This window comes from Pinus tabuliformis, chromosome 4_1 (assembly GCF_031772625.1).
Source record: "Pinus tabuliformis cultivar Carrire ecotype Pingquan chromosome 4_1, CPIR1, whole genome shotgun sequence".
Lineage (NCBI taxonomy): Eukaryota > Viridiplantae > Streptophyta > Pinopsida > Pinales > Pinaceae > Pinus > Pinus tabuliformis.
In genome coordinates this window covers 918,148,336-918,171,562 of record NC_142303.1, presented here as the reverse complement: position 1 = coordinate 918,171,562, position 23,227 = coordinate 918,148,336, and the positions used below count along the sequence as shown (strand labels likewise).

The 23,227-nt window shown below is 39.1% G+C and overlaps 1 protein-coding gene across 6 annotated transcripts in view; it reads left to right on the top strand.

The window, feature by feature from the left end:
* Positions 1-23,227, top strand: part of LOC149179151 (AAR2 protein family) — a 477,491-nt gene that overhangs the window by 357,795 nt on the left and 96,469 nt on the right. For all 6 annotated transcript variants that reach the window (XM_089420537.1, XM_089420538.1, XM_089420541.1 and 3 more), the window contains one exon: positions 21,576-21,608. In XM_089420537.1, the coding sequence (XP_089276663.1) occupies positions 21,576-21,608 (33 nt within the window). The remainder of the gene's footprint in view (positions 1-21,575; positions 21,609-23,227) is intronic.

Genomic DNA, 23,227 nt, shown 5'->3' with positions numbered 1-23,227 from the left:
TCAGACATGTACCTTCATGCTTCTTTTTGAATTCAGGCATCCTAGTCACCATCTGTCTCACAGACCTCCGGTGCTGAGTCAATGGACATGGTCCCCAGTGGACTTCCTGCAACTTGATACAACCCTGAACTCAAAAACATCTTTAAAAGATGTATTTTCAAACACGTACCTTTCCATCGATAAGTGCCAACTTTGAACCTTCGACTTCCATTACTGTGGTTCCTTGCTTCCTGGAGGAGTCGACCGTGTCTTTGATGACCTGCATCTCTGTCATTTTGACACTCCTTCGCATAAGGGTCGAACTTATCATCAAGACATCTACCTTTCCTTCCACCCTTAGATCCGAACTTCCCAATGAAGCCATCAGAAGTTCTGCTGTGCCATTCTGATAATATGCTCTGCTTCGACTTCACCCTAAGTGAATTGTGAAGAACCCATTGATCCTTTTGTCTTGTCCCAACTGTCTTTGGTGATTGCTATTTCACTCTTGCTTGGGCATTGTCTTCACCTCAGCTCCGATACCATGTTAAGATTAGGTATGTTCTATGCTAGAGCAATTTATTTAAATTTTCATAGTTAGCAATCACATCAGCATTACGATAAACTGCAGATAGAACATAAATATAATATGCAGAAGACAAGCCAAGACAAGAGGACACAAGATATGGCGCAAGCCAAGGGCAAACCCCACAATGTGTGGGGAAACCCTTTGATCAAATCTTCTTTTATCTTCAAAGTTCAGCAGAGAAAGAGAGAGAGAGAGAGAGTACAATTACAACAGAAGTCAACACTTTGACTTGTCTAGATCTACAACAGAAGTCCACTTGCTGCATCACTGCATATGATGTCATGTTGCAATAGTTGTGATTATCATCATGCTCCCCATGTCCATGATCTTATCATGCTTCATGCTGCTGTTCTAACAGATGGCATTCTATCACTGCTGTTCATTGTGATAGGGCTGCTACAGGTATGCCCTTCTACCACTGTTGTTTATCATGTTGCATCTTTACTTCATCATTCCTTCCGCTCAGATCATCATGTTGCACATTCATATTAGAGCCATCGAGATCATAAGAACATACGAAGATCATATCCCTACGAATGTCGAGATATATATAGTGATCTTCTATGCTATAATAGTTGTGCAGAGAACGTAGTCCTTCTGCTTCAAACCCTAACCACTGTTGGCTTGCGGGTTCCATACATGACTGTGTTCTTCATATATGACCTGCGTTCCATATATAAATCGCGGGCTTCATGTATTATCTGCGTTCCATATATAATTCAACTGCGGATAACCATGACTGCCCAGCGTATATATATATATATATATATATATATATATATATATAAACCTATATACTGCATCGTATATACTCCAGCGTTTTCTGCCAAGCATATAATAAGTCCAACGGTATTGCAGCATATATACTCTAGCGTTTTCTGCCCAGCGTATATACTGTCCAGTGGTTCTATAGCATATAGATTCCCTGCTTAGCGTATAGGAACTGCGTGGGTGTTTTCAATGTCTACGGGATTATGACTTCTGTTGATGCGAACATATATATCTTCATTGCACTGCCAGAATGACTGCGTATGTATATGTCCACATATCTCTTAAACTACGCCGCCAGATTTAGGGCCTGCGTGATATGGTTATTGACTGCGGCTAGGTCTTTGATGAGCAACGTATTTTATTCCTTCACGACTGCATATAGATCCTTAAACCACGCTGCCAGATCCATTGTTAATTTCTGCAAAGCGCTTTGTTGCTTCTTCGTTTCCAGGGTTCTTGTCTGGGTGATATTTCAAGGCCAGTTTCCTATATGCCTTCTTCATCTGATCTTCCGAAGCACCTCTTGGAACTTGTAAGACATCGTAGAAATTCTTCCCAGCAAAGGATCTGTCTACGTATGAGACTGCGAAGAGAAACAGCAGGAGAAGACCCCTCGCGAGCCTCATTGGGGGTTTCGGATTCAAAACCTCTGTTAATTGACGGAATATATGATCAAGCTATTGTATTCCTTGTAGTTTAGGCTGCCTGGTCTGTGTCTCCGTCGATTAACGCTGTGGTAGACTGCATAATCCTCCTGCGTTATAAATATATTCATTGAGTTGCTACATGTAATTCTGCGTAATTATGAAGACTGCGTGTAATTCGTTGCCAGCGTAATTATGAAGACTGCGTGTAATTCTGTGCATATATTTGCTGCGTATCCATGTATGGACTGCGATTTATATGTCTCCATGTACAGCGTTAGACATGTCTCCATGACTGCGTTTTATATGTCTTCACATATAGCATATCCGATCTTTCATACAGCGTATGAGGTCTTCCAGGTACTGCGTTGGATCAGTTAGGGCATCTTCTGCGGTTAGGGCTTCATGCTGAGCTAGCGTATTCTTGCGTAATGCCATGATGCTGCGTTGTGTTTCTCTTGATGTCTCACTCCTCCTCCCAAAACCCAAGACGTGGAGAGGAGGAGATCACTCAAGAGTTGTGTGTGAATGATATCACATCCTCATCTATTTATACCACAACGAGGATGATGAATAGACACGACGGTTGGGCTTCTAGAGCCTACATAAGAGCTGGTTGGCTTGATAATAATTACATAAACAAAATAAATTCATATCTCCATAAATACTTATCGGAATCGGATGATCTTTGGATCAATCCTACACCTCTCGACGAGAGGGATCCAATAAAAATATCAGCTACCAAAAATAAGCCGACCCACATGGAGTTTGGCCCTAGTTGCCAATTTAACAGATTTTGATCATCGTCACGGTGAGAGTCCTTTCTATCAAGGCATTCCCTTGCATAGTGACCTGCTTTATTGCAAATGAAACATCGTCCTTTTCTTCCACCCTTAAATCCAGCCTTTCTTTTCGATTTAGACCCAGAATTATTCATTTTCTTAACATGAGAAGAAAAAGCAGCAGGAGGACCTTTAGGCAAGGGCATTTCCTGCTCTTCTACCCTTGTTTGTTCTTGAATGCATCTAGCCATTAATTCCTCGAAACTAGGAGTTACATTATTGTTCAGAAGAGTAGTCCTGAACACATACCATTCAGATGGTAATCCTCCGAGAGTTGTGAGTGCCATTTCTCTGTCAGTAATGGTTTCCCCAATAGATAGGAGATCGTTCTTGATCTCAGTGATTCTTAAGAAGTATGCTTGCATACTTTCATCTTTACCCTTCTTGATTTCCCTCAACTTATTTCTAAGAAACAAAACTTGATTTGCATCATTAACTTTAATAAACTCACCAGTCTGTCATAGATTTCCTTGGAGGTGTCTAGATTAGAGATGTAGGCCACCAAGCGCTTGTCGATAGAGTCCCGGATGATCTTCTTTGTTTTGACTTCTCCATTTTTCCATTTGTTCCAGGCAGCAGCAGATGCATTTGATGAAGGCTCAACAATATTGCCTCTTACATGGTCCAGCACTCCTTGATCTTCAAGGGTTAGATCGATAAACATCTTGCATCCGTGATAGTCAGCTTTCTCACGGAGCTTGTCTTCGGCAGGAAAGAGTGTTGAGGACCCCATAGTTCTTTTAGGATAGCCTTGCCAATCTTCTCTTCAATGATTGCTCTTGCTCTTGCTCGGGCTTTGTCTTCACCTCAGCTCTGATACCATGTTAAGTTATGGAATGTTCTATGCTTATAACAGTTTACTTCTTTTTCTTATTATATTCCACCGATTAGCAATCACATGTACATAAAGTAAAGTGCAGATAGAACATTAAACGATCGATAGAAAACAAGCCAAGACAAGAGACACAAGATGTGGCAGCTAGCCAGGGACAAACCCCAGAATGTGTGGGGAAACCCTTTGATCAAATCTTCTTTTATCTTCAATAATTCAGCAGAGAGAAATAGTACAATAAATCTGATTCATATCAGCAGTAGCAAACCCTAGATCAGTAGCATCAGCATTAGCGGCTTCATTATCAAACTAGGGCAGACCATATCTCACAAACCGACAGTCGGATTGACTTCATTCCACCACCAAAAGTTTCGGCTTTCAAAGGAGGTTCAGATGAACCTACAACGCAGTTCCAAAGAGGAGATTTTCTAGGCCACGCAAGTCAATCTTTACTTCTGCAGTTGCAGCTTCAGTTTCAGCAGTTTCCGGCTTCAAACTAGGGCAGTCGATATCTTGCAAACCGTTCGTCGGATTGACTTCATTCCACCACCAAAAGTTGCGGCTTTCAAAGGAGGTTCAGATGAACCTAAAGCGCAGTTCCAAAGAGGAGATCTTCTAGGCCACGCAAGTCAATCTTTACTTCTGCAGTTGCGGCTTCAAATTCAACAGCTTCTGGCTTCACATGTGTGAGAGAGAGAGACCCATTTCAGCGCAGTAGAGAAGAGACTCATATCTGCGCAGTAGAGAGAGAGAGATGTGATGAGATGAGTGAGTCCAAATGAGGAAAAGTCCTCTTATATTTATACACAACGTTGGTGGGTGAATAGATGCGACTGTTGGGCTTCTGAGCCTACATGAGTTGTAGGTTGGCTTGATAATAATTCCATAATCAAAATAAATTCATATCTCCATGAATAGTTATCGGAATTGGATGATCTTTATATCAATCCTACACCTCTCGACGAGAGGAATCTAATAAAAACATTATTAGCCATGAATAAGATGACCCACATGAAGTTTTGCCCTGGTTTCCAATTTTAACATATATATATATATATATATATATATTCAATAATGAAAGCATAAATCAATTGATCTATACATAATTGAATTAGATAAAGAAATATACTTATCAATGAGTAATATACTTATCGATACTCATCGTTCATACTATTACATGCATCATTCATCCATACACCATGAGATTCATAATGAAATATACATTGATCCATGTTCATCATTCATTATTCACCATTCTAGAATCTACGTTTATTTAAAACTTATTCATCATTCATCATTCTAAATTTTAAATTGATTTAAAATTTAAATTCATCATTCTAAAATCTAATTAGTATTAAGCAAAATAGACTATAATATATACTGAAGATTGAAGACTGGATGAGTAAATTGATATAACTGAAACTCAAAAATAGTAAAGAGTGACGAGTCAAAGAATCATTCTAAGGTCATTGATATCTAGAGTTAAGGCTTGAAAGTTAAATTGAAAATAAAAAATGGATAATGAGCATTGAAGGAGTGTTACGGGGAAGGGGAGGCAACAATTAACTAGTAATTTAGATAGTGCTGAGGGGTAAGCCGAGTAGAGGTAAGCTTGGTAAGTTGAATGAATGAGTTAGGGATTGCAAATTAGTTTAGGTTTTGATATTTGTTATGTATCTTTCTTCATAGTTTTAATTTTATTTTTTATTTTAAATTTCAAAGGTTATTAGAAAAAATTGAAGTGGACACGTCTCCCGTCAAAAGGGGTGCTTTTTGGGCTTGGTCCTCTTGATTAAATGCTAGTTCTAGACCCTCATACATTGTAGAATCCAATGGAAACATTGCAATCTCTCCAGTGCTAAAATCCTGAAAATTGTTAAGTCTGATAGATTTTGAGTGGGATCTAAAATTCTACTTTCTCCATATGAAATCCAATGAGGTTATAACCACTCTCAAGCATCCTGAGTCAATTAATGGTAATGTTAAAAATTTAAGTAAAAGGATGACTTATTGTTTTCAAGAAAAATTAAGGTGGGGACGCCGAGCCCTTTTTGAGGGGGGATACCCACAAGCATGTGAAAATTCCATTGCAGTTATTGGTTATTAATCTTCTATATTTGCAGATTATTTTTCTTGTAGAAAATTAATTTCATAGCAAACATTGAAAATAACACAACCGCTATTTCAGTATTAAATAATCCTAGGCACTGAGAAAATATCACAAACATAAAAATATGACACTAGTATTTTTTGATAAATTGTCCCTGGAAAAACCCCGAAGGGAAAACTAGTTTTGCAAAAGAGCGATTTTTATTATTCTTCAACAATTGAGAAGTACATAAATTGCTTGCCATCTATAGTCAAAACTATGGCAAATTTATTTCTTCACTTTTGCAAGTTGAGTCGAACCTCTGGAAGCAACTCGAACCCTATAAATCAATTTGGCCTTGCTATGACCCTAAATCGATCGAACTGGTGCATTTCGACAACTAACTCGACCTCTTTGGAAACTCAGACTGACTTGGGAAAATAACTTGGCCTCCTTTGGAATTTTTCCTTCACTGACAAAATCGATTTCTCTTGTGCAATTCGAACCTTTTGACAAATTTGCGCTTGCCTTAACAACTCGGATTCCCTGAAACAATTCTCATTGGTTGGAGGAAATCTCCCTCTGCAGATAAATCAATCTCCCTTTGTCACTGAGAATCTCGAAATCGTTGTGAATAATTCTTCTCCAACAAATCAAACTCAATCTCTGTTGATTTGTACTGTTGGTGTCCCCTACACTGTCACTGTGCCCTTGCTATCACTACAAATCTGTTCACCTGAACTCTTCGAATGATCTCGTGTGGTCCCATCAATCTGTATAGAAATCAATTAGGCTTAAATTGAAGTGATTTTTTTTTAACTTGATAATTGCTTGTGATATTCTTTTACTTTTCTTTATGATTAGCTTCTTCTTCTCTTATTATTATAGTGTTCTTATCATCAAACAACTACCAAAACATGAAGATCAATAGAACAAATGGACACAAGATGTAGGCTACTAGCCAAGGCCAAAACCTCTCTTAGAGAGGAAAACCCACAAAAATCTCTTCTCTTCTTATAGAATCTTCAAATGACGAATTCCAAGACCCTTAGACCTAAGACCAAGACCCTTCCAAGACCAAGCCAACCTTCTTGAGAGGATGTGCTTCTCTTCAACAACTCGAACCAAGTCAAATCTCTTCCAAATGCACAACTTCGACCCCCAACAACAAACTTTAGCCCCCAACAACAAACTTCGTCCCTCACTGCAGTTCTACAACTTCGACCCTCCAACAATTTACTGCAACTTGGCACATATGGGTGATTTTGGGCTCCTCTTCCTCCTTCCTTCTCTTAAGCTGTTTCTTGTTCAAAGGCTTGTAGATGATTAAATTGACTTCTTTACTTTAGATTTCATGCCTTTTCTTATAGTTCAGAAATTTTGTCCTTGTAGCTACGAAAACCCTAGCCTCCTTCGCACGTGTGAGAGATAGAGAGTGAAAATCGTTTTTTTTTTTTTTCCTTCTAGACCTTCGTTTGCCTTCTCGCTTCCTTGATCAAATGAGTGAGTAAGTCTCCAAATGAGGTGTAATGGTCTCTTCTATATAGGCTTTCAAGGTGGACGAATATCCCTAATTAGGTCAACTTTTTCACTGCTAGGTGAACTTGGTCTTGGAAAGGAATTTTGACACTTTTGACTCAAAATAAATTCTTTTGACTTGTTACAAAATGGACAATAAGGTCTAATATATGACAATGACTCTTATGGCTTCTTCACTCTATGACAAAACCTAGAAGCACATAATGGGCGCTTTGACCTAGAACAAATTAAACTTGAGCATGAAACCCATGCTATAAAAATAACAATAATAATTTTTCTCTTTCTTTTTACATCAAATACATAATATCAAGAGTACATAAAATATTATGAAGACCGAACTTAGTTACAAATTTCAACACTCCCTCTTAACTAGGGAGGTATTCTTAATAACAATGGTACCAGGACATTCTTGTTGAGAAATCTGGGGCAACATAGTTAGGGTTTCTTATTAAATTGATTTCTCTATTACTTGACAATTACATGTGGTTAGTTCTTATCTCTTCTTCTTTGTTATTACATGTTTATCATCAAGATAATTGCCAAAAATTCAAAGGCACCAAGAGAACAGAAGATGTAGGCATTCAGCCCGGGAAAAACCCCTAAGGAGGGGAAAACCTAGTCAAACTCTTCCACTAACAGTTCCAAATCAGATTGAGACAACCAAGACCCTTCAACAGAGAGATCTTCTTCACCAAGTCAACCTTCAATAGAGATACTTCATTAATCTTTCCAAATGTCAAACCAGGTCAAAAGTGCAACATCACCTAGAAACACCTTGGACTTGCAACATCTTAGATACCTCAGACTTCGAACCTATAGTAGCCATATCTGACCTGCAACATCTCAAAATATCTCGGCCCTGTAGTGGCACGTGTGGCAAAAGTAATATGTTGGATGCTTAAGATTTCGTTCCTTTTCCTTCTTAACTTCGTAGTTCTCTTTCTACTTGAACTGCAGACTTGAATATGCTTGTCATATCTCTCATCAAATAGGTGGAATACCTTTTATTTATAGTCTCTTGGAGATAGCTGAAATCTTCATGAAGCCGACTTGGTGGAGAAGGAAAACATGACATTTTGACTCAATAAAATTTTCTTTCTTGACTTTTGAGGAGCCCAGGAAGTGTCTCTTACAAATAATGACTTTGACTTTGACTCAACAAAAATCCTAGAAGCCTTCAATAGAGGCTTGACCTATTGACCATTGACCCAAGCATGAAACCCATGCTTTAATAAGTCAATCTTTCTTTAATAAAAAATATTTTTCTTTTCTTTTGACAAGTACAATTATGAAGACCGACACTAGTTACATTTTTCAACACTCCCTCTTAACTAGGGAGGTATTCATAATTACATATATACAGAGGTAAATGAAAGATCTCAAAATGATATGCTCTATGAAGAGTTACAGCACACATAGTGCTACAGGTTAGATACCTAACCAGGGTATCTAACTGGGTAGGACTAAGGTGTCTTCCAAGCTTCAACCTCTATAGGTACCATCCGACTTCTGCTCTAACACCAACCCAGGGATCTACGTGCGTATCCAAAGTCAAAGCTTTAAGACCAATGCCACCCTCCCTAGTTCAGCGTTTGGACATCATTGTAGGCTGACCAGATGTCCTCCCAAGCATCTTGTCGCCCCCAAGATGCTTCATCTCTCCTTATCAATTAAACCAGATATATCAACCAATCCAAGTATGCTTCAAACATTCACCTTCTTATGGAGAGATCAGCACAAACACAACCCGAATTAGTAATAAACTTTCACTATACATATTTAACACAAACCTTCGGAGTTCTTAATCATTCTGATGTTGCTTAGATCATCATCATATCAAACACATTTACTCAGAAGCTTTACTTCTTAAACTTTTCCTTAGCACTTTCTTCCAAAAACATCCAAGTTTTGCTCAATCACGAATAACCATTAGTATTGCTTCAGCTATTCTCGGACTTCAAACATCCTTATGGCCTTTTCACTAGGTCAATCACTTATTTTCAAGCTCACTCTTAACTAGGGAGATGATTCAAGGACAAGTCCAACAATTATCTTATTTTTCACACAGGCTCTTCCTTTTGCATCAACAATTCATTGGAGAATTTAGACCTTTCAAAACTTCATCATGGCAACAAGGTCATCTATCGAACTTTAATGTCATCGAGGTCACAACTCCCTCTTTCCATCAAGCTCAACATTATCGTCAAATTATCATCAAGTTTGAGGTAAACATCTTCATCATCTTGAAGACTATGTACCTGTAAACCTTAGCAAGTACAACAGACTATGTACCTGTAAACCTTAGCAAGTACAACCAAACACAAATATATCTGTACAAAAGCATGAAGTCAACTTTATCAATATGTCATTATAATAGGAGCATAATAAATAAGATTTCAGATATTCAAGCCTTGAACCTAGTTAGGTTTTATCAATCAAGAAATTTATCTATTAGACTTCTTGTAGCAACTTTTACTATGGTTTCGTCACAAACCCTAGATCTCATCAGTGAATCATATCAATAATCGAAAACATTATACTTCTAGAGTTTCATTATCATGCCCTAGAAAATCAACTACTAGTGTTTTATTACAAAGCCTAGATTTAAAAAAAATAAAGTCAACATTTCATTTCTAGGTTTCCATTATTATTTCCTAGAGACTTATATCATTCTCATACTAGGGTTTTATCATAAACCCCAGACATCGAACTCCAAAATTAGATATGTAACAATTTTAACTAAGCTAGGGTTTTAATTATACGAAAGCACTTACACCCAGAGATTCATTTCTAGGGTTTTATGTTGACTATTACAAGGGTCTTTGTCATAAACCCTAATTTACCAAACCTTAAGAAAACTAGGGTCTCTAAACATCAACAACAAACCCTAAAAGACTAGGGTTTTACCATAACATTACCAAAACCCTAAACATCAAGAGAGTAGGATTTTGACAAGAAATCTAAACTTTATTAATAAACCTTAAGAAGATTAGGGTTTCATCATTAGCATACCCTAAGCATCGAAAGGCTAGGGTTTTATAGTGAACCCTAAGGTTACGGTTTTATCAAAGCAAAATTACAAGAGATAGAATGATAAGGGTAGATTCAATTCTAGCGATTAATCACCCTAACAAGAAGCTTTATGATTCAAAACCCTACACATAAGAGAGTTCATAATACAAAGAAAATTCTAAATGAAGAATGATCAGACCCTTTTGATGCAAAACTTTATACATACCTAGAGTGCTCTTACAAACCTTGCATGTTTATTTATTGAAGGACTCCCTCTAAAACTTCTTGTAAGTCTTCTTTTGGATACTCCCTCTGAATCCAATCGTTACTTTCTGCAATTTTTCCTTCAAAGGGAAGAATACAAAAACAGGAATGATAAGGCTAAAGAAATCAAAATCGAATACTTATCTTTATGAGTAGAGTTTTCTTCAGCACTGCTTCATGTACCTGCAATAATTTTCTTGACAAACACCATCAAAGGTATGCATGTACAAGACTATGATCTTGGTTCCTAGGATTTTAAGTACAAAACCTAGACATTATTTTATTTCATTCTTGTCAAGGATTGTCATACTACTTACAATCCCTAGTTATTTTGCGATAGGGTTTCAAAGAGGAAATAAGAGGATGAGGATTACATATGTACTTTCTAGGGTTTACAATTCATAGATATAAACTTTCAACTATGCAAGCAACTAAACCCTAGGATATTAAATTCTTAACAGATGAACATGTTGTACATACGTCAAGAATTACATACCTTTGTTCTCTATTGAATTTATTGTTCTCCTTGCTTAACTGAAGACATATTGTTAGAGGTTAGAGTTATAAAGAACAAAATAATACTTACTTGACCTTTGGTGAAATCTTCATGACCTTTTCCACGTGCTGGAGCAAGATATTTGAACAATTTCTTCATTACTGTTGTGTTCTAGGATTTTCGAATTAGCTCTTACAGTCTTCCAAAGGGATGGATATATGTTTTGCCAAGAGTGATGGATTGTCCTTCTTATAGGAATAGGTCTTGATGTAGCTTGCCCTTTCCAATATATACATGTATGTTAGAGATTGCGTTTTCATCTTCAAATATAGTGACTGTAGCTAGGTAACATATCCTTCAAAATAGGCTAGAAGATCTTTAAATGATTCACTCTAGATCTCTTTATGTATCCAACTATTAACAGGAGTCTTGGCTTGATCATTCAGTCTTCTTTTATTCCTTGACATCTTAATGACAATCTTACAATGTCTTTAAATAATTCTGTTCTAGTCCCTTGTAATACCTTTGATATAATTTTCAATTTTGATTGATGACTGGACTGTAATGTTGGTTTTGGATTATTTGTCACAAGAGACCTTAAAAAGTAAGGTCTACTTCAGATTTAGCGATGTTTATAGTCAATACTCAAAGCTTTTTCTTCTTCAAACAATGGTTGAATATTTGCAACTTTTGTCCATCATTTCTAAGGCATCACTGTTTTGTATTGTCAAGGTAACAATCTTTTCTTACTTTGACCAGGAGAAACTTCCTAGGTGGATCAATTTGAAATGTACTCTTTGATTAAATAAAAAAATGTGTCAAGATCATGAAGTAACAAAGATGCCCTTAATACGAAAATGAGTTACACAAATGTAGAAATTTCTCATTTCCCACCCCGGTTTTCAGTTTCTCCTTATTTCTCCCATATAGTTAAATGCCCTTTCCCATAACCATACATTTAACAAGCTGGGAAAAATAAATTTGCTGAAAACACAAATTCTGGAAATTTTACAGAATGCTGGAAATTGCAGAAATAAAAATCAGCAGTAATAAACAGCCATTAAAACACATTTAAACACTGAGATTTTTGGTCAACTTGACCCTGGAAAAACCCACTACAACTCTTGGGGAAAACCAGTTTGAGAGCTCTTCTTTATTTCTGAAAATTGCCTTTTTGCAGTGAAAAATATTCAGCAAAAAATCAGCAAGCAAATTTACAACTTATCTCTTTTCCCATGCCTTATAGCAAACTAGAAATTACAGCAAACAGGACAGCAATAAATGTTGTACGGCCTCCTCGATTTTTGTGCCCACTTTCAGCATTAAATGATGCTGTACGACCAGCATTAAATGCGCTGTATGGACTGCAATAAATGCGCTGTATGGCCCTCGTTTTGCGTGCAGAAAAATCAGCAAATTGCTCCTCGATTATTGTGCAAACCACTCCTTGAAAATCGTGCCAAAATCTGCCTTTCACTGTGTGCTGAATCAGCTATACAAATCTGCTTAACTGCTGCCTTGGAATGTGTGCCAAGCTGCTGTCTCCTTCTCCTCCCTGCTCAGAAATCTCTCTTGCTCTCTTGCTCTCCTTCTCCCAATCTGCTCATAAAAGAATGAATGACCTTTTCCTCCTTTTCCTCCATTAATCTAACCCCAAGTGACTTTTGGGTGATTCAAGTGACTTTTGGCTGATTCCTAAATCCAATGGCTAAAATAGATTGAGATCTAAGGCTGAGATTAAATGCTCATTTAAATCTCACTTTTTATTTTTTAGTTCACCCCACTTTAATAAATACCCACTTAGTCATTTATTTCCAACGTCACTTTTTCTTTCTAATTTTTCATTGACTTTATAAAAGTCACTTTAAAATTAGACTTAATAACTTTATCACTTAAAGTCACTTTTAAATTAGATTTAACTTTATAAAATTATAAAGTCACTTTAGGAGAAAAATTAAATTCCTTTGGACACTTTTCCCTAGGCCAAAGATCAAAGCCTAAGGGAACCACATGTCTTTCGATACCAAATTTCAACACTCCCTCTTACCGAGGAAGGTGTTCCTCACCACACCCATCTTGTCTCTGAAGTAGACATGCTTGCCCCGTGGTAAGGCTTTGGTAAGAAGATTTGCAACCTGCTCATCAGTGGAAATATACTCAAGCTTCACAGCGCCCTTCTGAACATAGTCTCTGATGAAATGATATCTGATCCCGATATACTTTGACCTGTCATAAAAAACTGGATTCTCCGTGAGTTTAATGCAACTCTGATTATCACAGTAAATCACTGAAGGTCTCAACGGCTGACCAAATAAGCCAAACAACATCTTGCGAAGCCAGATGGCCTCACAACTAGCTAGACTGGCTGCCATATACTCTGCTTCCGCTGAACTCAGTGCTACTGACTGCTGCTTTCGGCTGAACCATGACACTACTGCTGAACCCAACCCAAAACAACACCCTGAAGTGCTCTTCCTATCAGAAGCACAACCTGCCCAATCAGAATCAGTGTATCCTGCCAATCTCACTCCATCTCCCTGCCTGTAGTCCAGACCATAATCCACTATCCCCTGCAAGTACCGCAAAATGTGTTTTGCAGCCACCTAGTGAACCTTCCTAGGCTCATATATAAATTGACTCATCGTGTTGACTGCAAAATAGATATCTGGTCTAGTGTTGACCAAATACATCAAAGAACCAATCAGCTGCCTGTACAATGTGGGATCCACCAACTCGGAATCTGAAGCATGAAGCTTCTTCCAGTTGGTGATCATCGGTGTCGACATGGGTCTACAATCCTCCATGTGGAATCTGCTAAGGATGTCCACAATATACTTCCCCTGCCCCAGGAAGAAATGCCCCTCTTCCTGCCACACCTCCAAGCCCAAAAAGTAATGCATCAAGCCGATGTCCTTCATCTCAAACTCCGTCGCAAGATCTCTCTTGCAGTGCTCTATGAGTCTCTCTGCACCTGTAATGACCAAGTCATCCACATACAGCACCAGAATGAGAGGCTCCTCACCAATCACAATAAAGTAAAGGTTCGGATCTGCCTCACTCTTTGTGAAACCCATCCCCTGCAAATATGTATCTATCCTGGAGTACCAAGCTCTGGGAGCTTGCTTCAGGCCATAAAGGGCCTTCTTCAGTCTGCACACATGTGACTCCTTCTCATGCACCTCAAAACCCTGTGGCTGCTCAATGTACACCTCCTCTTGTATGGAGCCATTGAGAAATGCGGTCTTCACATCCATCTGGTGGATCTTCCAACCCATCTCTGCTGCTATCGATATAATGGAGCGGATCGAAGTATATCGAGCCACGGGAGCGAAGGTCTCCTCATAATCAACTCCCTCTACTTGGGAGAACCCTCTAGCCACAAACCTTGCTTTGAATTTTTCAATGCTGCCATCTGCAGCATGCTTTACCTTGTAAAGCCATCTGGAAGTAACCACGGATTTGCCCTCAGGCCTCGGCACCACCTCCCCAACATCATTCTTCATGATAGAAGAATACTCCTCCTGCATGGCCTCTCTCTCTCCAGACCTGCTAGCTAGCTGCCTCCTCATAGCTAGAAGGCTCAGAGTCAAGGATGCTGGTAACCATCGCCATATAGCTACAAAACCTCTCAGGTGGTCCACTCTCTCTGACCGGCCTCTTCGACTCAGCAACAGATGTGGCATCTCTCAAGGTGTCCTGAAGCCACTTGGGCTTCCTCTTCCCTGAGCGCACTTCTCCCGTCGGAGAATGAAACTCCTCCTCCTCATCATCATCAGGAGCCTGAACTCCTGACTGTCTGTCTGCTGTCCTCCTGCCTGCACCTGAACCTGTAGAAGCTGAGGTACCGTGTGAACTGTCCATCAGTGGACTCCCTAGTGAACTGCTCTGCATGCTGCCCGGAGCACCACCCCTCTGGCTCGGCGAGCCACTGCTCACTGACGGACCTGACATTCTCATAGATGTACCTCCGGATCCCCCTGATCCCTGCCCACTGGATCCCTGCGACTGACTCAACTGCTGCTGAGGGTCTGGCTGATCCAGATACTCTAACTCCCGTGACCTCCTAAAGGCCCTGTCCTCCTCGAACTTCACATCCCGTCTGACAACAACTCTCCTCTGTGCAGGAATGTAAATGCGAAAGGCCTTTGAGGTCTCACTGTAGCCCACAAAGATACCCTTCTCTGCGGTGGGCTCTAGTTTGGTCCTCTTCTCCTTGGGTATATAGGAGTATGTAATGCATCCAAAGATATGAAGATGACCAATATCAGGCTTCTTCCCAGAGAAAGCCTCCTCCGGAGTCATGTGCCCCAAGGCACGATGCGGACTCCTGTTCTGCAAGTAAACAGCTGTGTTGCAGGCCTCTACCCACAAGAACAATGGCAACCCCTGATCATGTAACATGGCTTTGGCAGCCCCTATGATGGATCTGTTCTTCCTCTCCGCAACCCCGTTCTATTGGGGGTTGTAAGGAATAGTGAACTCCCTCCTAATGCCTGCCTCCGCACAATAATCAACAAACTCTCCAAGGGTGTACTCTCCTCCATTGTCCGACCTCAGGGACTTGATCTTCCGACCTGTCTATGTCTCCACAAGAGCTCTGAACTCCTGAAACCTCTTGAAGACCTCACTCTTGGTCGTCAAGAAATAAATCCAGGTCCTCCTGGAGTGATCATCAATGAATAAAACATAGTACTCATATCCACTCAAGGAAACATGAGACATCCGACCGCTCACATCAGAATGAATCAAATCAAGTATCCCAGTCGCTCTGCTGTCACTGCTGGGAAAAGGGGATTTGACAAACTTGCCCATCGCACAACCTCTGCAAGTATCAAAGTGATTAGTATTGAAATCTGGCACACCTGTAGTGATCTCCCGCAATGTCCTCAAGGCTCCATGATACATATGTCCCATCCTGCGGTGCCAAATCTCACACAGCTCAGAACTGCTAGCTCTGCTGTCGGTACTACTGCTCAATGCCAAAAGGGGCTGGAATGCAAACTTGTACACCTTTGCATGGCGTACACCTATCACTCTAGCTGAATCAGCTGGAGTGCCCCTGGGATACATCAACACCTGTCCTCCCCTGAACAGTACCTCATATCCTCTGTCCTCCAAAGCTGAGACAGATATGAGGTTCTTCCTCATCCCTGGCACATAAAGAACATCTGACACTTTCAAGGGAGGTTTGGACTCCCTCTGAAATGTCAGTGTCCCCACCCCGACTGCTCTAACAACTCTGTCATCACCGAGTACTACCTAAATATCAATGCCACTCTCTGAAAGCTCTGAGAAGTACTCATGGACTCCTGTCATATGACGTGAAGCCCCACTGTCCACATACCAGATACCTGAAGATGCTTCGCTAATCGAGGGAAAAGCATGCTCCCTTTGAACCTGTGTGGCAGGTGATCCTGCACTAGAGGACTCACACGTAGTGAACGCAAACTCCTGGTCAAAACGACCTGCAAAGTCCTCAATCTCTGCTGAAGCTGCCACGTCCTGGGACACACAACTGCATAGTGTCCCATCTTTTGACAATTCCAACACTTCACCTTGGAGTAGTCCTTCTGTGTGTTCCCTTGTTTACCTTTACCTTTGCCTTTGCCCCCACCACTGCTTGTGGAAGCCTGCTTCTTCCCTTTGCCTTTCTTGCCTCCTGCCACCAGTGCTACATCCTCATCCTGCTCAACTGGCTTGGCTGCCCCAAGCTGACCTTTCCTGATCTCTGTCTGAATGCAATCATCCCAAAACCTCTCCCATGTGGGAAGGGTCTCACGTGCACAAACCCCATCAGCAAAGTTCAACCATGAACGGGGGAGGCCATTCACTGCAATCCGCACCAACTCAGTTGGTGGAATGGCCTCTCCAATCGCTGCCAACTCATCTCTCACATTAGTAATCTTTGTGAGATATCCAGCTGCACTATCATTACCCATCTTAATGTTCTTCAGCTTCTCCTTCAGGACCATCTTCCGGTTCTCATTGGTACTCTGGTAGAGATTGGACAATGTTGTCCACATCTCATGGGCATTGCTCTTTCCTCTCACATGAGGAATGCAATGGTCTTTGATTCCGTCTAGAATCAGCCTCTTACCCTTGTTGTTCTTTTTATTATACTCAGCCAACTGAGTAGCATCAGTAGGCACAACAACAGGGTTCTGTGTGGTATGCACTATGATATCCCAGACTTCTGCCTCTTCAAAGATACTTTGCATTCTCTCATTCCAAACGCTGTAATTTGTATGCCCATCCAGCCTATCCTCCACCCTCAATTCCAATGACATCCTGCTGTCCTAAAACTGAAAAATAGCACTGCTGTAGTAAAGATAAAACTGCTGTTTATGAAAAAATCAACTTGCTGGAATTTTCTGAGTGAAAAATCAGCAACTGTAATTTTTCATTTTGCTGTCCCAAACTGCCCTTCAGCACTCAAGCTCTGATACCATGTAGAAATTTCTCATTTTCCACCCAGTTTTTAGTTTCTCCTTATTTCTCCCATATTATTAAATGCCCTTTCCCATAACCATACATTTAACAAGTAGGAAAAAATAAATTTGCTGAAAACACAAATTCTGGAAATTTTACAGAATGCTGGAAATTGCAGAAATAAAAATCAGCGGTAATAAACAGCCATTAAAACACATTTAAACACTGAGATTTTTGTCAACTTGACCCTGGAAAAACCCCCTACAACTCTTGGGAAAAACCAGTTTGAGAGCTCTTCTTTATTTCTGAAAATTGCCTTTTTACAGTGAGAAATATTCAGCAAAAAATCAGCAAGCAAATTTACAACTTATCTCTTTTCCCATGCCTCACAGCAAACTAGAAATTACAGCAAATAGGACATCAATAAATGCTCTACGGCCTCCTCGATTTTCGTGCCCACTTTCAGCATTAAATGCTGCTGTACGGCCATCATTAAATGCGATGTACGGACTGCAATAAATGCGCTGTATGGCCCTCGTTTTGCATGCAGAAAAATCAGCAAACTCTCCTCGATTTTTGTGCAAACCACTCCTTGAAAATCGTGCCAAAATCTGCCTTTTACTGTGTGCTGAACTAGCTGTACAAATCTGCTCAACTGTTGCCTTGGAACGTGTGCCAAGCTGCTGTCTCCTTCTCCTCCCTGCTCAGAAATATCTCTTGCTCTCTTGCTCTCCTTCTCCCAATCTGCTCATGAAAGAATGAATGACCTTTTCCTCCTTTTCCTCCTTGAATCTAACCCCAAGTGACTTTTGGGTTATCCAAGTGACTTTTGGGTGATCCCTAAATCCAATGGCTGAAATAGATTGAGATCTAAGGTTGAGATTAAATGCTCATTTAAATCTCACTTTTTATTTTTTAATTCACCCCACTTTAATAAAGACCCACTTAGTCATTTATTTCCAAAGTCACTTTTCCTTTCTAATTTTTCATTGACTTTATAGAAGTCACTTTAAAATTAGACTTAGTAACTTTATCACATAAAGTCACTTTTAAATTAGATTTAACTTTATAAAATTATAAAGTCACTTTAGGAGAAAAATTAAATTCTTTTGGACACTTTTCCCTAGGCCAAAGATCAAAGCCTAAGGGAACCACTTGTCCTCCGGTACCAAATTTCAACAACAAAGCATGTCTGTGTTTGCTACATGACTTGAAGACTGAGATTGTAGTACCAAAAGAAAAATTGACACCTCAAGGAGCCTTGGGCCTTTAGACTTCATAAAAATTTGGTTCAGCTTCAAGAAAACAGCCTTTCAACTTGAACTAGGCTTGAAATAAGTCTCAATTGATTCCTTTGACAACCATCACAAGCCTCGGTTTTTTTGCCAAAATCCTCTCACAATTCATAATTCGTTCTTCAATTAGTCCCTGACCCTTGTCATATGGAGCTTCAATACATTATTTAATAAATTTATTAGCCTTCTACAATAGACCAAGATCATGAACAACTTATGTCCATGAGGCCTCTCGGGTCTTTCTAAGCTTCCTCTCTTCGATCCTGAGGACATTTTTCTGCCTCTTGATGGTCAAGCAAATCAACTTCTACGAGAAACTCGGCTTTAAGATTTGATGCTTAAGCAATATACTCAAACTTTTGATGACGTTAATTCGGTTTATTTATAGAGATAAATTCAGCCTCCACTAAATATGAATATGATCTTGAGAACGAGCAATAAACTTGGCCTCTCTGATGTCATACTGTAATGTCCCTGATTTTTTGAGCCCGGAGATAGCATTCCTGCTTGCCTAATTGTCTCCTTTAGGCTAGCAAGAGGGAAAAATTATCAAGCAGACCAAGGGAAATTTACCCAATTTTAAAATTATTATAAATAAAGGGGAAAATTTATTATTATTATTATAAAGGGGTACAAGTCACTTAGAGGAAAAGTGACTTCTTCAATAAAATATTAAAAAAAAAGGATTTCTAGAAGCTTGGAGAAGACTCGGGGAAAACTTATAAAAAGAGATCAATGGCCATTCATCATTCATTCTATCTTGTGATTTCTTATTTGCCAATTGATGGAAGCTCAAGCAAGTTTCAGCTAAAGGGTTTCTAGTGAGATCCTCACACTAATTTCGGTGCATTTCATTGCCACCCTAGCTGGTTCATCCAATTTTGGTGGACATCATTGCCACCCTAGTTGGTACTTAACATTAACCATCAATTTTCAGGACCAGTGGAGAATTTTCCTTCAGGAGATTTGAGGGTTTATTTTCTGGAGGAGGATTATTTCCCAAAAGGCCGAGTTCTTCAGCTATTGCCACTTATTCAGAAGGCCGAATCATAATTTTGACAGAGCATTATTGAAGGACAAGGAGGTCACTATAACAAGGCCGGATCTATCTCTACTGAAGGTCAACTTGCTTCAGTATTTGATCAGTCTTAGGGGGCCTCATTTTATCATCATTCGAGAGCAGACTTGTGGGTTAATTTCTTACCAAGGAGGAGGTTGAATCCCTCTCAGCAGTTGGCCGAATTCTACAGCTTTCCTCTGGGGATTGATCTATTAATTAGGAGGCTGAATCTCTGATCTATAGATCAGGCTGAGTACATTTCACTTCTGGATGTGACCATCACTGTTTGGCAGGCTGAGCTCTATTGTATCTCTGGGAAAATTGATCCTTGTCTTGGCAGCAGGAGTCCCCTTTAATATATGGGTTTGATCACAATATAATTTGCTGACCGAAATCTCTTGTGACCTGGGCATATTTCCATTGCTTGGAAATTTGAAAATCTCTGCACACCTGGGCGTGAATGTCTCTATTTGGCAGACCAAGATCCATTGCTTTGGGTGAGTTGATCCTCTATATTTTGGGCATGATTCTGGCCAAGATTCCTCATACAACTGAGTGAAAATCTTTGCTGAACAAGTTCCATTGCCAATTGGGGATGAAAGTACCCAGATCAAGGGAAAATCAAGAGGGGCCAAGTGCCTAACTACTCAGGCCGGGAATACTTCAAGAGGAGGCCAACATCCTTATCACTTTATCTGTGGTGTGGAGGTAGAAAGCTCTTGAATTTTAGAGCATGGAATAGATCTGTATTGGGAGGCATCATTACAATTTTAACTGTGTATAATATTCATAGCTGGAGCAGAGCATCATCAGAGGACGAGTTCTTATTGAAGTCTGAGCTTGAAATTGTGTTTCTGGAATTATATTGCTGGAGCTATCTTCTCTGGAAAATGCATTGCTGTGGGTGAACCAGGTTTCTCAGACTTATTGATCATTGTATTTCTCTCTCTATCAAATCAATTGAAGTTGCTATTTACCCTGGAAATAATTACTGCGCAAGTGTTTCTAGTTTGCTTATGATATGTTTGATGAAAGTTCTCACTGAATTTCCTTTTTGATTCACAGCTGCTGAAGTGTTTCTGAGTTGCTTTCAATATGTTCGACGAAATTCTGAGTGCAAACTGTTTGTAGAAAATAACCAGTGAGAGTTTAAAATTGTTGAATTTTTTTGGAATATAATCCTCTTTGGCTCAATACATTACACATACTGAGGTCTCTTATTTATTCGATTTGCAGTCTTGAACCTAGAGCAAGGGAAGCCTGCAACCAGCCCTAATATTGTGACGGGTCACGGAATAGACTATTGATCTTGGATTGCTATGAACAGGATTCAAATCAACTTAATCTGTTCATATTCAGAATTTTGTGCTTAGGGCTTCAGTCCTTACAAAACTCGGATGAGGGTTTTATTTCTAATTACAAACAGAGTTTGGACTCTCAAAAATACTTAACATCATGAGGGCTTCGATCCTCCTTAAAACCATGACAAGATTTCAGATGAGGGCCTCCTTTTAGAGTTTGGATTAGGACATCAGTTCTCCTTTCTTCCACACACAAGGACAGGACATAGATACTTATTAGACACAGATTTTCCTTGATTATCAAAAAGAGAGAAGGAGGCCTTAGATATAGTTCTTATTTGTATTGGCTAATATATTTAAATGTTATGTTTGTTATTAATTGCAAGCAAAGCTCAAACTAATGGACCTTTTATTGTCTTATACTTTTATGCAGCCATTGCATACAAGGACAAAGTTTTTCGTTAAGGTATTGACTCACAACTTATTTGTTCTCTTTTTTGTATTTTTATCTTTACCAAAGTTAAGTTCTCTTGGTTGCATAAGATGTATTTGTTAATTGGTAGCAGCAAAGCATTAGACAAGGTAAAGCTTTGGCTATGCTAAGTAAATCCAAAATACAAATGGGAAATCAAATAGATTGGATTTGAACTTCCAAATTATATAATGAAAATTAAAGATAGTAAATGTTAATGAGTGACCAAGAGACAAGATAATTCCTAAGCTTGCTCTAGAGACCTTTGTAGGGTGCCTTCAATCTTGTTGGTGTCTCCATTTGTTGTTTACAACTTTCTTTATTATGAAGGTCATAGATAAATGGCATCCCTACTATGGTTCATTTTATTGCATTTCTTTGCCTGATGGGGTTTGCTTGTAAGGTATCCTTGCTAACCATGTATAAATTGAAATACCACAAGGAAACGATTAATAAGAGGAACTTGAAATACAGCAAGGACTTTACCAATCTTGATTTCACTAACCAAAACTATTTTGCCAACAGTATGAGTTTAGAAAACAATATGTAGTATTGAAATCAAGACCAATGCTCTTATGGTGATATTAGTTGTTGGATGAACCAAAGCATTTCTTTTTAGCCCGCTCTACCATTAATAATATAAGACATAACATTATCTAGATTCATAACTTAATTAGTGTTTAGGACCTGCTGGCTTATGAAAACCATAATGAGCTTGGTACCTCCATTTCTACCATGTTCAATTATAGAAATGACATTTTGAAAATATTTAGACTAATTTCCTTTATTTTTCCAATAAACCTTGTTGGTTATTAGAAAACAGTAAACATTGTCATTGTTGTAATTATTTTTCATTTAATGTTAAATTTCCAATACCAGCCCAGATTTATTTATACGTCAACAATTTTTATTCGCAGAAAATTATTAAATAAAATTATTAATTGCTGTGAAAACAAATTCACTGGTATTTAACTATTGAAATAAAATATTTGCAGCGGAAAAATAAAATTACATAGATCAATCACATCACAACAGTAAGTATACACTTGTAACAATTTTCCTTCATTAAAACCCTTAGGAAAATCTAGGCCTAGACCCACAGAGAAAAATACACATAAAAGTGCACTGCTGGAACATGTAGCTCGCCCGCTACTAGAAATCTTGGCCCAAGGAATTCGGTGCACCGGAAAATCGGCCTCCTGAAGAATTCAGCCTTGGAGAAAGTCAGCTTCCAGCACCAACAAGTCGGCCCTCTCCTTTCTTGCTCATACGACCCTTGCACACTCAAGAAAAATCGACCCACTGCATAAATCAACCTCTCCATGATTCGGTCTCGACCTCTCAATTTCCTGAACTCTACTTCCTAGAAATACTCCTGAAATTTCCCTACACTCTTCCTCTCTTCTCTTCAGTTTATCTAAGCCTCTCGCTCTAGATAAATTTGCTTTCTCCACTTGTATGTCTGCATCTCTCTCTTAGCCTTATTTTATAACATCATCAAACCAAATTCTTAACCCTAATCTCCTAAGTGATTAACGGTCAAGATTAGATCTCACCTCACTTAAGATCAATGTCTAAGATCATATCTAAGTCAATTAATTAAATTATTTATG